Raw genomic sequence first — 14982 nt, forward strand, 5'->3', positions numbered from 1 at the left:
TCTGGTCACCTGGTTGTGCTGCTTGTCCTCATTGAAATTACGTTTTGCACCTAGTTATAAGTAATCTTTCCATGTCTGATGCATTCACTCCTTTTGGTGCTTGCATTTAAAATGAAGTTGGCTTGATCTTCTTATGACAAATTTGGGGAGAACAGGAAATAGAGTTTGCTGGAGAAGGTAAAGGAAACGCCCCCAAATTATTTATGTAGTCCATAGGCAATATCAAAATCCTCATATTTTTCTTCTGGCTGCAAATAGTTTTCATTTCTAAATTTGAGATTTGAACAATTCAGAATTAAGCAGCAAGAGTAAGATATCTCCATGCCAGTGACTATCTATGTCTTATATCTATGGAAGATAAGTATTATTTCTTCTGGTAGTGAAAAGCAAGTGAAGCTTGTAGGTGGCTTTCTGACACACAGATGATTAAAAATAATAATAAAGAATTCAGAATTCTACCAGAAGGTAGGTGATGATTCTGGTTGGGATATAATTTCAGAAAAAATATTTAATACTTCCAGTGTGCAACTTGAAAATAATGGGATAGTACTTTTATATTAGGAAAAGAGAAGACCAGACTTACTGAAGGGACTCTATTCCACCTGCTTCTGCTTTGTTAGCTGCTACACTTAGATTATGTACTTGGAATTGTAGGGCCATTTTGGTTGGAAAAGACCTCCAAGATCATCGCCTCCAACCATTAACCCAGCACCGCCAAGTCCACCACTAAACCATGTCCTTAAGTGCCACATTTATGTATCTTTTAAATACCTTCTGGCATGAGGACTGGCACTTCCCAGGGAGCCTGTGCCAATGCTTGACAGCCCTTTCAATGTAGAAGTCTTTCCTAATATCCAGGCTAAACAACCCCTGGTGCAACTTGATGCTGTTTCCTCTTGTCCTATTGCTTCTTACTTGGCGGAAGAGACAGATCCCCACCTTGCTGCAACCTGCTTTCAGGTTGTAGAGAGTGATAAGATCACCCCTGAGCCTCCTTTTCTCCAGACTGAACAACCCTAGTTCCCCGAGCTGTTCCACCTAAGACATGTGCTCCAGACCCTTCAGCAGCTTCACTGCCCTTCTCTGGACACACTCAACACCTCAATGTCCTTTGTGTGGTGAGTGGCCCAAAAATGAACCAGGATTTGAGTATACTTTCACATGTGTGATTGGTTTGGATCCCTGGAATTGTTGAGAGCAGTTATTCACATTAGAATCAAAATAAAGGAAGGGAATTGTAATCCAAAAAGACTTCAAGATGTGTTTCTTCTTTGCTCTGGGTTCTGAGCAGTCTGTCTTTATTTTTGCAGCTCATTGTGTGCATTTCCAGGTGGGAAGCTCTAAAATACTTGGTGTCCTTCTACAGTAGAAAATGTGTGTAAATCAGAACAGGCCCTCTTGCTACTAAGAAATCCTGCAAGAGAATCAACTATGGTGTGAGTGTTTCAATAAACAAATTACAACCAGGTAATTCCCAAAGTCTGTTAGCTCCATGTCTGTTTAACCACCCTATTAATTACATGAACTACTATTTTCTTCTAGTGTATTATTCTTCAGTTACATACACTTGGTGAAAACCAGTACTAAGTGCAGAAGTATTACTGCCTGCTAATGTTTTCCTCCCTGGAAGTTGTTGACATTTCTCTGGGTGTAGGTAACTTGTACATGACATGGAAGAAACGATTTATGAGATCTAGAGAATGTGCTTGTACATATGGAGATTCTGAAGGAAATACTGATGTAGGAGCCCAGTTTTCAGAAATAAGTGATTTACAAACTGTCTTATTTGCAGGGCAACACCTACAGTGAAGGCTGACAGATCCAGCAGCCTTTTCAGGACCAACCAATCACTTGTCCATAGCAGCTGGGCACATCTTACCCTGGTCCCAGTTTCACTTAATCTGGTATGAAGAGCAGGAATGTATCAGTGTAACAGCAACAGTGTGGCCAGCAGGACTAGGGCAGTGATTGCCCCCCTTTACTTGGCACTGGTAAGGCCACATCTCATGTACTGTGTTCAGTCTGGGCCTCTTAGATTCTGGGAGGACACTGAGGTGCTGGAGCATGTCCACAGAAGAGCAATGAAGAAGGTGAAGGGTCTAGAGGGTAAGTCCTATGAGGAGTAGCTGAAGGAGCTGGGATTGTTTAGGCTGGAGAAAAGGAGGCTCAGGGGGACCGTATCTGAGAGGAGGTTGTCACCAGATGGGGGTCACTGATCTCCCAGGCAGCCAGCGGCAAGATGAGAGGAAATGGCCTCAAGCTGTGCCAGGGGAGGTTCAGGTTGGACATCAGGTGGAATTTCTTCATAGAAGGGGTGATTAGACATTGGAACAGGCTGCCCAGGGAAGTGCTGGAGTCACTGACACTGGAGGTGTTCAAGGAAAGACTGGATGTGGCACTCAGTGCCCTGGTCTAGTTGATACAGTGGTGTTTGGCCATAGCTTGGACTCAGTGATTTCAGAGGTCTTTTCCAACCTTGTTAATTCTGTGATTCTGTATGAAATTACTGAAGCCTCCTTCCTAGACACATTCTGCCTATCCCCTTCCAGCCTTAAAAGCTTCCACAAAAGGTCATAAATGACTGGTTTTTTTTCTTTTTACTCTTTGAAGAACAGTCAGGATATGTGCAAATTTTTCTTTTCAGTCTTTGACTACATGCTATTTTCTTGCTAGTGACCCTCTTGCTTTCTCAAGTTTTTGGCTTTGTCCACATTATTATTCATTAGTCCCTATCTGTTCTTAATTATAAAGTACAAAGCTGCTTGTCATTCTTTAAAGTTATTTTTTATTAAATTATCCCACAACCCTCATCCTTTTCTTGCAAATGTAAAAATTTTTGATGAGAAAATTATCCCTTTTTGATACTTCAAAGAGAAATCTTTAAAGCTCTGAGGTACTTCACACTCTTAACCACACTCTGTAGAATTAAAAGGTAACTAATGTGACTTGAGCTTGCTTTATTACAAACCAAAGTCACCACATTGGCACAGATGAATAAAATCCGTAAATTTTTGCATGGTACCATGAGGGCTTAATTTAGGTGATGGAAACTTCATGGAAAGCTCTTCGTGCTGTAAAAATTAAGAGCAGACGTGAATTATTACAACTGCTCAGTATAACTTAATAGGGTGGAAACTTGGTGAACCGCTGTAATTTGGTTGTTCTGTAGTTCTGTGGCCATACCACAAATTTCTTCATGCCTCATACCATGGATTTCTTCATTCCCCCATGTACAGCATAGCTGGCTGCAGCCTGCATGAGAAATGGGACAAGTGTGCTTAGCTATGAGTTGGATCCATTATAATAAGATTATCCGAGAGCTACACAGATCTCAGCAAGCAGCTATTTTAAGCAAGGAATAACAGCGAACAAGAGCAGACAGCCACAAAATATGTCCAGCTGTCTCCCTTTCTAGAATTCCAGGGTGGACAGTGTTGCTGTGCTGTGGTTACTGTGAGCCTCAGGTAGGACGCATCCCTTTCTTATCCCTTCATCCTCTGCTTTCTCTTCTTTTTGACAATTTTAATAGTTTAATGAATACTTTAGAATACAATTGTAAGCTTACATCCTAAACTTGGCTTGCAAAGAGTAAACCATAAAGCTACTGGCAAGAGACAGGGAGTTATTTCCAACATAACTGTTTGCACAGGAAAGCCATACCACCTGGTACATATTTGCTATATTTTAATAGTCTCCAGTGGTTTAATGTCATATATTCAAATCAAACCACTAAGCCAAAGTTCATACAGTATTTAACAAAACATAGAGTAATGCACTGCCTTTTTTCTATATTTCAAAAACTCCTTGGTTTCTTACTCAAATGCTACCAACTCACCATTGGATATGTGCCAGCGCACTGTTCTTGGTTTGCTCTCCCATGACACTCTCAAGCACTTCATCAATTGCCTGTAGAGGAAAAGAATCCTCTACCTCTTTATTGTATCACTGGGCATGACTTTCAACTTCCACTATAAACATTGTTAAAGATCGGGTGAGGGGATTTGAGACGAGTCTGCAGTTTTCTATTCATGCTGATAGTTGAGTGTGTTTTTATTTTGTGAATGGAGTCTTATGCCTTATATAGAGCCTCTGTATGTTATAGTGCCTTCAGCATCAACCCTAAGCCCAGAATCAGAAGGAATAAATGTCTGCTTCCAGGTACAAAACAATCTACTTCAAAAACTCACAAATGGTCCTGCAAGGAAAATTATTATTGCCTCTTTATTTAATAAATATGGTTAACGTCTTAAAAGAGTTTTCCATTAAAGCGAAATTTTGTTACATGCCAAAAGTTATGACATAATCTTTCATTCTGTCTGACTAACACTTTGAAATGGAGTACTTTCCCCTGCTATACTGATGTACTGTTATTTATTTTTCTGTGATGGGATATTATGATCACGTATATTATAAATTATATATATGGGCATGTCTATCTTCCTCTTTTCTGAGGGAGATTTTACTGACAGATTTAGACTTTTAGTGGTCAATGTACTCGCATGCAGCCAGCAATCCATATACAAAGTGATTATTTTGAAAAGCAGTCGCAAGTAAGTTAAGCACTTTTTGGATGCATTGAGAAAGAATATAAAAATATCATGAATTATTTTTAGGATTTTAACCATAAATCAGTGAGGAAACTTGGAATAAACTTCTATTCTCAGCATCTCAGATGTAAAAAAATTAAAAGTCATAGGTATGAAGTTCTAAATTCTTTAGACTTGAATTTATGTACTGTTAATTGGATATGAAACCTGGTTCCTACTGAATACACTTGCAAAGCATTTTGAAATAAATGAAGTATTTCACTGACAAAACCTCAGTGAAGTAACATTGTGTACCTCTTTCCACTTCTCTTTCTTTTTCACCTTCCTTCTGGTTAGGAATATATAAGCAAAAGATTAATGTAAAGAAAGAGGATTTAGTAAAATTATTGAACTTTATAATCTACAGTGATCCTCATACTGACTTAAAAGGAACAGAACAGACTCCTCACACCATTAGTGCACTAGTTTGGGACTTTAGTGGTCATCACAAGAGATCACCTCTATGAATAGCATCAATGTTGGCATGAAAAACCACAAGCATTTAAAATGGAATTTGCTGGAAATATTTAAAAATAATTTAGGTTATTTTGATTTAATGACAATTTGAGCAAACACACTGGTCAATGTTGTAGGCTTTATAATCGTGGTCAAAAAGATTATTTTAGTTGTGGTATCAGTAGTATTATTGTTCCTGCTTTCCCATTTAGCTAGCCAGATCCTTTTAAACTGAGCTTTCTTACACTGACTTTTTAAAGTATTGGAATAGTCCTGACCTGTGCAATAAAAGTGCAGTAAGGAAGGAGCAGGAGGTTTTTGCATGTGTCTGTCTGTCCGAGCCACCAGGGGGGACTCATTCCTCATCTATAACTTTTCTGCAGCAAGCATCTGAAAAAAACACCTATGCTTGAACCAGGTCTAGAAAGTCAATTCAGCAGAGAGTTTGTCTTCGTTTATATTAAGAGAGTTTTATGTAAAATCTTGCCAATCTGCAGTGCTCTTTCCACTCTGCCCATGAGTGCATCAGCCACCCAACGCTTTGAGCAGCAGCAAGTCTGGCCACAGAGGGCCAGGCGTTCAGCTGGGAAATCTTGTATATCAGTGGGGTACGGTCAGTGCCACCTCCTGCCTGCTTCACACTGACCTGGGACTTGTCCTAAACCTATTGGAGCGACAGAAGACTCAGAAGAGAGCCTGGCTTGGCTTCTCATGGATTAAACTCCTTCACACCACTGATCATGGCTTTATGGTTGAAAGGAATATTTTTTTTTGCTGTATGTGCAAAAGGTAGCTCTTCTTTAGTTGTTGCTTCATTGCTCCTTTGTGACTGTCTCACTGCTCCATTTCTTTTTGCCAACTATTACAGCCTTCCTGATTTTTTTCAATTTCACTGCATGTCTTACAAAATTTTAAGCAAAATTTGTCCACCTTGAAACAGAACTGTGTTATTGCTATGATCTCAAAGAGCTTATATGTTTTATAGCATCCTGTTAAACAGCAGCAAAAATCTGTGTGTGATGTATGTACTCTGGAAATCTCTCAGGAAAGTTATGTAATTTTGAATTCCCACCTAAAAGCTAAATACTGTAAATTTCTTAAAATTTTGAACTCTGTCAGGCCAGTGAGACTTCTCCTGTGGTCTATAGAAAGATTTGGAAATACTGAAGAGAATTCTCTAGCTGCATTAAATTTTAATTTTTTTATCTTATTTTTGAATTATTACAGTAGCTCATTAGTTGGTACTTTCAGGCACCTTTAATTCAATTTTCACCTTCCTTAATTAATCTAGAAGCTACCCCCATCTCTGGGCACAATCAGTCATAGTTTTTTTGCACATCATTATTCCTAAATTATCTTTTCTGTTACATGTTCAGACTTCTGAAAAACAATTTCTTAATCTTTTGCTACTTTACCTTTCTAATATGTAAAATATTAACCTAATATGCACAGAATTTGTGAGAATAAAAGCTTTTAGGCATTGTGATGGGGAATGGAGAGAGTCAGAACAATTGATTAAGTTATATGTGTTGTAATTTTTACTGAGTTTCCCGCTTAGCAGGAAACAAACTCAAATACCTGTCTATTTCATGTATTGCTTCTTTTCTTAAAAAAATAAATACAGTTTCTGATCTAAGAGAAGTCAGCAGATATATGCACAAACCAAGAAGGTAACTGGTGAGAAAATTATTTGCTTCATTTCTGTAAGTCATTCTTCCTTTAAATTCAGTAGATTTCCATATTTTATTATAGAAAGAGAAAAAAAATTAGTTGTATTTCCTGTCAGTTAGAGGGGGTTGTGCTCTCTTGAATGAGTTATTCGGCTCAATTTGATCTGTTCCTGTAGTTGGGACTAGCTGGGGCTAGCTGTTAGCTCTGCTGGGTTTGTGCAGTAAGAGCTGAACCTGTTTAGTCCACAGGATTGATATAGCTGACACAGGAAATGTGTTGTTCTTTGTGTAATTCACTAATGAACAGAAATAATGATGTGTATCTAATAGCAAAAGTGCTTTAAGAGGTTTTTGTTTTGGTGTTACAAACTTGGGTATCAAGATCTGTGATCTGGAGTGTTTTCAGCATCACAGGGTAATATGAGGTTGTAAGGTACCTTCAGTTGTGACAGATTCTGTGCTCTTACAGAAACATGCCAGTAAAACTGGACAGCTTTTGCCAGTCATTGACTCATGTTTTGTGTCCCCTGTGCATGGCTCTGTGCTCTAGGCAAACCACACAGTGCTGCTTCTCCAGCAGAGACTGTGGAGAAGTCTGGGAGAAGGCGGCAGAGAGACTCTGGGAGTCAGATATGGGAATTATCAGTTGTAATTTTACCAATTTTTGAATTTGTTCCCACTAAGTGTAACTGTGATAGATACAGCTTTGAAGGTGGTGTTTGGCATCATGCAGGACAAGAGAGGTTCTACTCAATAATGTCAGATGGTTGCATTCAGCTCCATTTGTAATACATCATCTAATTACATTCCTCCAGATTTCTGGCATATTCTTAAAGCATGGTGAGCTTTGTAAGAAATTTATTATTAAAACCAGTGAGAGGTACTGACTACCATAAAAATAAAAGAATGGACTTACTTTTCATCAGTTACATATTTTTCTCTTCTTTAATATGGGCAGAAAACTCTGTGTTTGAAATGATGCCTTTTAAAATCTTACACCTGATGAGTCAACTAAACTTGCTCTTTACGTGCTTCTGGTAGTCATAATGTCATTTCACTTCCCCATTTCACATAGTTTTCTCTTTCATTTTTCACTCTTGGTTTGAGCTGCATTGTCTGGGTAAAATGTAACAACAAAACCAGGAATTATTCTTCTTAATAAAATTTAGTGTGATGATAACTGGCCGTGTTGCAGTAGGATTAACAAAGGTTGCAGAGAATTTGATAAATAACAGAACTTTCCCTGAAGACATGTGACTGACGATGACTGTGCTGAATTTTCTTCCTCTTTCTCCCAAACGAAGTTTAATACCATCGAATGCCGAGCAAAAAAAAAGCAACCATGTTTGGACTCTTTTTTTGCATTTTATTTGCCCCTGGAGTCAGTGAATTCATTTGTACATCACCAGATCTTGAAATGTCCTATGCTTTTTGTGGTAAGTAAAAAATAGGTAATTCTGCTGTTAATTATGCATGATAATTCCTGTAGTCTGAGGTATTGTGAATTTTCTTTCAAATTTGTTTCTTTGAGGAATACAGAAAAATAAAAAGTATATTTCTGTTACTAATCACTCTGTTATAAGAATTTTATTTCATAGACATAAATCTTACCACAATGCTGATTGCAGCAGCTAGGAGAGAGAGAATTTTATTCTCGTATATGCATGTTTTCATTCAGGAAATGTTAGAAGATAATGGATTTAAACTTGTTTCAACAGTACTCTCTTGTATAAATTATGGCTATTGAGTTAACCAGTATGTTACAATGAAAAGCTTGAATTATGTGGAAAAAAAGAGAGAATGTGACATTCTGTCAAGCTGGGGTACCAATCAGGCTCTGAGACAGCACAGTGTGTCCCTTCTGGCCATGTCTGTGTCATGGGCTGATATTTTGTGTATTTTAAAAATGCAAGGAAGGTCACTCACATAGCAAATCTACTCAAAGGTTCATTTACATTATCCTGGAAAATATGCTGGTGTACGAAAAATATTTTTAGCTGTTGTCAGCATGATTAGCATAAGTAGGGTTATTTTCAGTAGAAGACCATGCTGGTTTAGTGCTCATGAAAAGTTTGTGTGTCTTCAAAAGAGAAATAAAAGTTCTTTTGTCTCTTGTCTTTTGTTTGCAAAGTATCATCAACCAAAAATTGACTTCTCTTTTTACTTAAAGAAATATGATACTGGTTTTGTCTTCTAAATCTAAAAATAATTAATAATATAATTTAAAATACGTATTTAATATTTACCACATATATAGACTGTTTTATATCATATACCTTATATTAAATAAATTTAAAAATATGTATGTAGATTTTCTGTGTATAACTATATTCTTATTATTTTTATGGAGAAGCCTATTCACACTATCAATGTGAAATGCTTTTTTTCTGTAGATTCTACAGCTCATGCTTTCATGTTTAATCTGACACCTTGCAGCACGATGAACAAATCTGTCTGGAAGGCTGCTCTTACCTGGATTCCAAGTGAGTCTCTCTTAACCAGGCAAATATATTCTGGAAATGCTAAAAATTAAACACAACTGAAAAACTGACACTTCATTCTAAATGCCAAGTGATTTTGGAAATTTGTTTCTGGGATTAAAAGTAGAATGGATAAACTACAGCAATGGACAGAAATGATGATTTGTGAAAATGTGTTTGAGTTTTGCTTGGAGCAGTTACCAGAGCCCTGCATACAGACTGTCACTGTACATGCAAATCTGTGACAGTTTAGGTCTATGTGCATTTTGATCTTCTGGCCTGGAGAAGATCCAAGCCCTTTAAAGGAAGGAGAGTATCACCAGGCCATCTAACTATGGCAGGACTTGTATGAAGAATATGCATGTTCCAGAAGCTGGAAATGGTACTGGATTTTGTGTGCAAACCTAACTATGGTCTTCAAACCCAGCTTCAATCCATCAAGCTCCGCTAATGAAATGTTTAGGACCTGGCTGTATCATAAATATCTGCACTAGGTTTGTTTCCCTAGAAAGACATCTCTTTGATGCATTCATTATTGTTTGCAACACCTGCTTCAAACTAAGGTCTTGTTTTAAGCACTTATTTAGGTTAGCTGTGGAGCTGAGTGAACTATCTTTTCTTTACTGAAGAAATTAAACCAGACTTTGAAATTGTTCTCCCAAATACTTTTTAAGACTAATTTTTGTTGTGATTGTTGTTAAAAACAAAAATAGTTTCTTTTTATTTTTTTTTTTCTGGAAGTAGCAGTTTTCAAGATATATACCTTTTTAGTTTTGGGGGAGTCTTACAAAAATATAGTATTTTGGAAAAATCGAGTTTTTATCTAAATGACATGTCTCCATATATGCTTTTCCTCCCCACCAGTTACCATTTTCTTACTTGCAATGTTTTAACTAGGAAGTGACATCCACTTTTTGAAGGTTGTCTTCAATGTCTGGTATGATGGTGCCAAAGCACTCTTCTGGAAAGAACTCCTCTGCAGCGGAGCTGATGATGAATACTCAGTGTGCGGAACACTGAAAGGAGGTTGGTGTGAAAATACATGGTGCAACCAACCTATGCAAACAGATTTTTACCTCCACAATCTAGACCTTGCTTGGCAGGAAGCAGACCTCAGAGCAGGCAATTCTTCAGTGCCAGAACCCCACTGAAGTAGAAAATGTCCAAATTCTATATTTTAACATCCTTGTACTGCAATTTCCATCTACATAGATGAGGACTACTAATATCCTTCATCTCATTATGACACTTAGTGTAAACATCTCTAAAATGAGATGGAAAGATTGCACTTGACTGGACTGAACAGGAAACTTGAGAGGTGATGTGGGCACTACTAATATCCAGAACAAGGTTTATTTAGATATGTGTCTGGACATGTTTTTTAAGAGATTTTCTACACCCAGGTATGATGCTGTTATTTTTTGTTTGTTTGTTTTTCTTTCTTTCTTTTCTTTTTTTTTATGGAGTCGAGTCAATCCCTTGTCAGGGGCTAAGAAGTATTAAAATGACACAGGCCCAGATTCAGAGAATTCAAGCAGGATGTCAGACTAAAGGCCAAAAAAACCTGCAAGGAGGTCAAAATACAGTCTGTTTTCTTTTCTCTGAAAATCATTATCAGCTCACTTCAGTTACCATTCAAGTGAACTACTATTATAAGTTAAATTACTGAATTTATCACAGTAGGATGTGTCTGGAGGAGATGTTGCTGGAGCACTGTGGTTAATTTCTATTTTCTAACGAGGTTTCAACAAATAGTCAGAGCTCTGAGAGAAGAACCAGGTGAGGGCTTTATCAGTGAAAGAGTAAAGGACATTGGCAACTGCTGCTGAGAGATATGCCATATTGCTTTGAAGTTATTTAGGCAGTCTGATTGATGGCTTTATGGTTAAGTAACTCTTTGTATTATAATTATCTCTGTTTTTCAGAAACACTTGTATCAGCATTTGACATTAAAGGCTCAAGAATAAAGTTTCCAAAGGTACTTTTCAGTTTTGTATAAAGAAGTAATAATAGTAAAATCACATACTTACAGGTATATTTTTTTCTGAAGAGAGATGTTCACCCAAACGGTAGAAAACAGAAATGTCAGAAAGCTTTCTTATAATAGAAGTGATGACACTCAAATGGTAGTGTCTCTGAAATGCTAGCTGTTCTAAGGTTATATTCCTCTATCATTCCTCCTTTATTTTATAAAAGACCAAAATAATCAATTAATGTCACCTTAATTATTCCAATTTGTTTGGTAAATTATTCTCTTTCCTTTTAACTGTTTGAGTAAATCCATTCATATTCCTTCTGCCCACTTCATTCTTTATTTTACATTCTCTTCGCATGCTGTTCTCTTACTCCATGGAATCATTTTCAAAAATTTGAAGAGGGATAGCAATATCCAAAAAGTAAAAGCAATGCTCCACCGTTAAACACAGGGGCAGCACCAGTCCTCAGGTTAAGCCATTCTCTTCAGACTGACTCATCAGTTGTCTGAGCTTTTCCAAGGCCCTTACCATCCCCATTAATCCCTAAAAATGTCACTAAAGAGTTCCTATTGGTCCAAAATCTCCACCATCCCCCTTAACTCCTGGGCATCCAACAGTGTTGGACTCCATCCAGTCCAACACCTCTTGTAGCTCCAGAGCTGGTAATGGACAGGAACATCCTCTGCCATCAGCTGTCCTCCTATAGGTGGGAAACTTATGGTAGACCTGACACTCCCTGATGGGACTGTGCTAGACCAGGAGGTGCTGTTCCTGAGTACTTTGGCCATGAGAAGGAAGGTGAACACTTTTATTTTCATGCACTCATATACTTGACTTCACCCATGAGAACAGTCCCTGATGGGAATCTGTCTTTCCCAATTCTACCAAAAGTCACCAGAGCCATTCCAAGAAGCCACTTAGACAAGAGCAGGTGGTACTGTGCACTAATTGTCTTTTTTTTTTTCTTGCTTGTTTTAGGGCAATTATAGTGTTGTTGTGCAAGGATTCTCAGATGATTCTGAGAATAATATGCTCATATGCTTGAATTTTACCATGATTGTAAAACAAGATGCTTTCTGATTGCCACAAACTTCTCAAATAATTCCAGAACATGGAGGTCACTTCTGTGAGAAACTGGAATCCAAGCTGTGAAGTAATATGCACACTAAATTTCCTGAGGCAGAATACATCATGTGCTGTCTGGGAAGCTATATGATGTATAGTCTTACTCATTTGTAGCACAGCCATAATCAGTTGCTCAGCCAATGTGCACAAAATCTCTGGAGTCAGGCATCCTGATTAATCCACAGAATTACCCTGACTGGATGTCAGGCAGGTCCTACATTTTGGTGCGGTGCCTTGAGTTACAATAATGTCGAGTCCTTCAGGCTGAGCTAAAGTAATCAAGAAGTTTTGAAGTGCAAGAATCAGAAGTTCATAAGTATTCAATTTAAAATAACACAGTAATTGAATTTGGGAACCCTGCTTTGAGGTGGTGGGGGGGCAGGGGGTTTGGTTTGTTTGGGTTTTTTTTTTCTTTTTTTGTAACAATAAAACTTGTTTGTAAAATCAATTTAAGAGATGTTTTTTATTCTCCTATTATTTTCTGATGTTTCGTTTTGTTCTGCTCTGTCTACACCAAGCTGAAAGAGAGGAGTAATTATTTGTTACGTGGTAGTAGCTGATGTGGATAAAATCCAAAGTGGAACACGTTTCCAGTTACACTGATACGGTACAGCTGAATTTAGCCATCCAGAGCTGCAACTGCAATCCTTCAGAATGTTTTTAGCTCTTGCTCAGAGTCTGAGGGGCAGAGGCTACACAAGCTGTGTCCTTCAGAAGGAGGAGGATGGTGTCAACCAACAGGCTGATCTATTAAAGCATTTCTAAAGTTTTCCTGTAGCTTTTGTCCCTTGGGCAGCCAACACTGTGTACCCACCTGCCCTCTCTGTTGCTCCTCTGCACCCAAGACCTTCAGTAAGATTTGGGTGGAGTATGAGATTTGATCCTTAAGAAAAGTGCTATCCTGTTTTCATCCTCAGCCCCCAGACAGCAGGGCTGGTGAACTTAGTGAGTTCAGAGACTTTTCTCCAACTAACAGGACACTGTTGAAGCTGCACTTTGTGCTGGCTAGTTTGTGCTGTGTCTAGCAGCAGATTGCTTCCAAATGCCTGGAAAAAATTACAAGCCAGAACAAACAAACCCTCTTTCTGACTGCTAAATACCAAGCATGCAAATTAGGAGAAGTGAAGCTTTTAATCTCCCTTTACACATAAAGAAAGATGTTTTTCAAACATGGTATCAGAAATTTCAAGGAAAAACCCAGCACCCAAATTTGTAGATACTTGGATTTAATCATAGCTAGTTTGGCTAAATAAAGTAAAATCATTAAGAAATAATAAAAACAGAAGTAGAACTGTATAATGACTGGAGATAAGAAGCCAGATTACATCTAAGTGATGGTGGCAAAGCATCTGTGCTTTCATTCAATCCACACGCCATTCCAGGAGTAGTCCAAGATGGAGTATCACAGCATGTTCTGCTCATGTATGAATTGATTTACTACAGTTGTGATGAATTTACTCCTAACCTGAAATATCAATCAAAGAGCAGCCTGAGAGCATGATAAGCAATACCTACCTTTCTTCTTCTGTTTTGCTTATTTCAAGTACTGTCTGTTTCAAATTATTGACCTAAGGAACAGTCATATCTTGTGACGTCCCTGTGTATACATTTCACGGCATCCAGCAACCACAATTCTCAAAACCATCTTCGCTGACAGGGTGTCCTGACATTTTCACTGGTCTGAATTATTTGGGTGTTAGAAGAAATACTTTTTTTATTAAGCAGCAAGTAACACAAGTAGGAGAGATTAATACTCCTGGAGATCAAAGACACTCATGTGCTCTATTTTACATAAGCATGTTTTAATGCTTTATGGATGTGACAGAAAATTTACAGGACATGTAAAGGTATAAATAGAATTTCTGTCTCTGAATAGAGACATTTACAGATAAACATATGCACTCACTATCTTGCCTTGCAGACTTTTACAATATAGACCTTCAGCTGAAGGGTTATAATTGTACATGCCAGCAGAAAGAACTGCAAGGCAGAGTGCAGGGGCCACGCTTTATAAAGTAAAGACTTTTCAAAGGCCTCAAGCTTTCTCCTTCTATGACTGGAAATTTCCACTTATTCAGGTGCTGGTGACTGCCACACCATGTTCTCCCCTGGACAAGAGGATACAGATTTAGTAAAGTGTCAGATCATGCAAATAACTTACCCTGAAACTGTTGTGAAACTGTAGAGTGAAGGAAGGGCTGAGCTGAAGGCAGAGCTTTGCTTTTCATCTCTGGTTCCTGGGACAGTGCTCTTAAAAAGCTTTCCTTGCTTCCTTCTGCTGTTGTCCAGAGCTGACAACAGTTATCATTTATTTTCTTTCCAAACTTCCCTGAGCCCATATTCAGGGCTCCACAGCAAAGAGGAGTTCACCCAGGATGAAGTGGGCTACTTGGGCTCGGTAAAGACTAATCAAAATGTTTCCCGTTTCTTCACTTTACTGGTTCAGTAAACTTTGATCCATTTTTAGTTTCTTAATTTTCTGCTTCTGTCTAGAGTTGGAACGGTGTGAATACTGTGAAATAAAACATCAATGAAGAATTTATTTCTTAAAATATTCTGTGAGAGCTACCTGCCCTGAGATCCTTGTATTTTGCCAGGAGTTCCAGTGGATGGTGCAAAGCCTCCTCCTGTGCAAACAAAAGTAAATCAAGGAAGGTTTTGTGTTTGGCATATTTACATAAAATTATTA

The 14982-nt window shown here is 38.0% G+C and overlaps 1 protein-coding gene across 1 annotated transcript; it reads left to right on the forward strand.

The window, feature by feature from the left end:
• The first annotated feature begins 5227 nt into the window (after nucleotides 1-5227).
• On the forward strand, nucleotides 5228-12688 carry LY96 (lymphocyte antigen 96). The gene is given in 7 exon segments (XM_058830345.1): nucleotides 5228-5831; nucleotides 7911-8049; nucleotides 8051-8148; nucleotides 9106-9195; nucleotides 10090-10218; nucleotides 11118-11170; nucleotides 12147-12688. Coding segments are annotated over 6 exon segments (546 nt in total). The 5' UTR covers nucleotides 5228-5831; nucleotides 7911-7975; the 3' UTR covers nucleotides 12249-12688.
• Nucleotides 12689-14982: the final 2294 nt, after the last annotated feature.

The sequence above is a fragment of the Poecile atricapillus genome, chromosome 2, assembly GCF_030490865.1.
Source record: "Poecile atricapillus isolate bPoeAtr1 chromosome 2, bPoeAtr1.hap1, whole genome shotgun sequence".
Lineage (NCBI taxonomy): Eukaryota > Metazoa > Chordata > Aves > Passeriformes > Paridae > Poecile > Poecile atricapillus.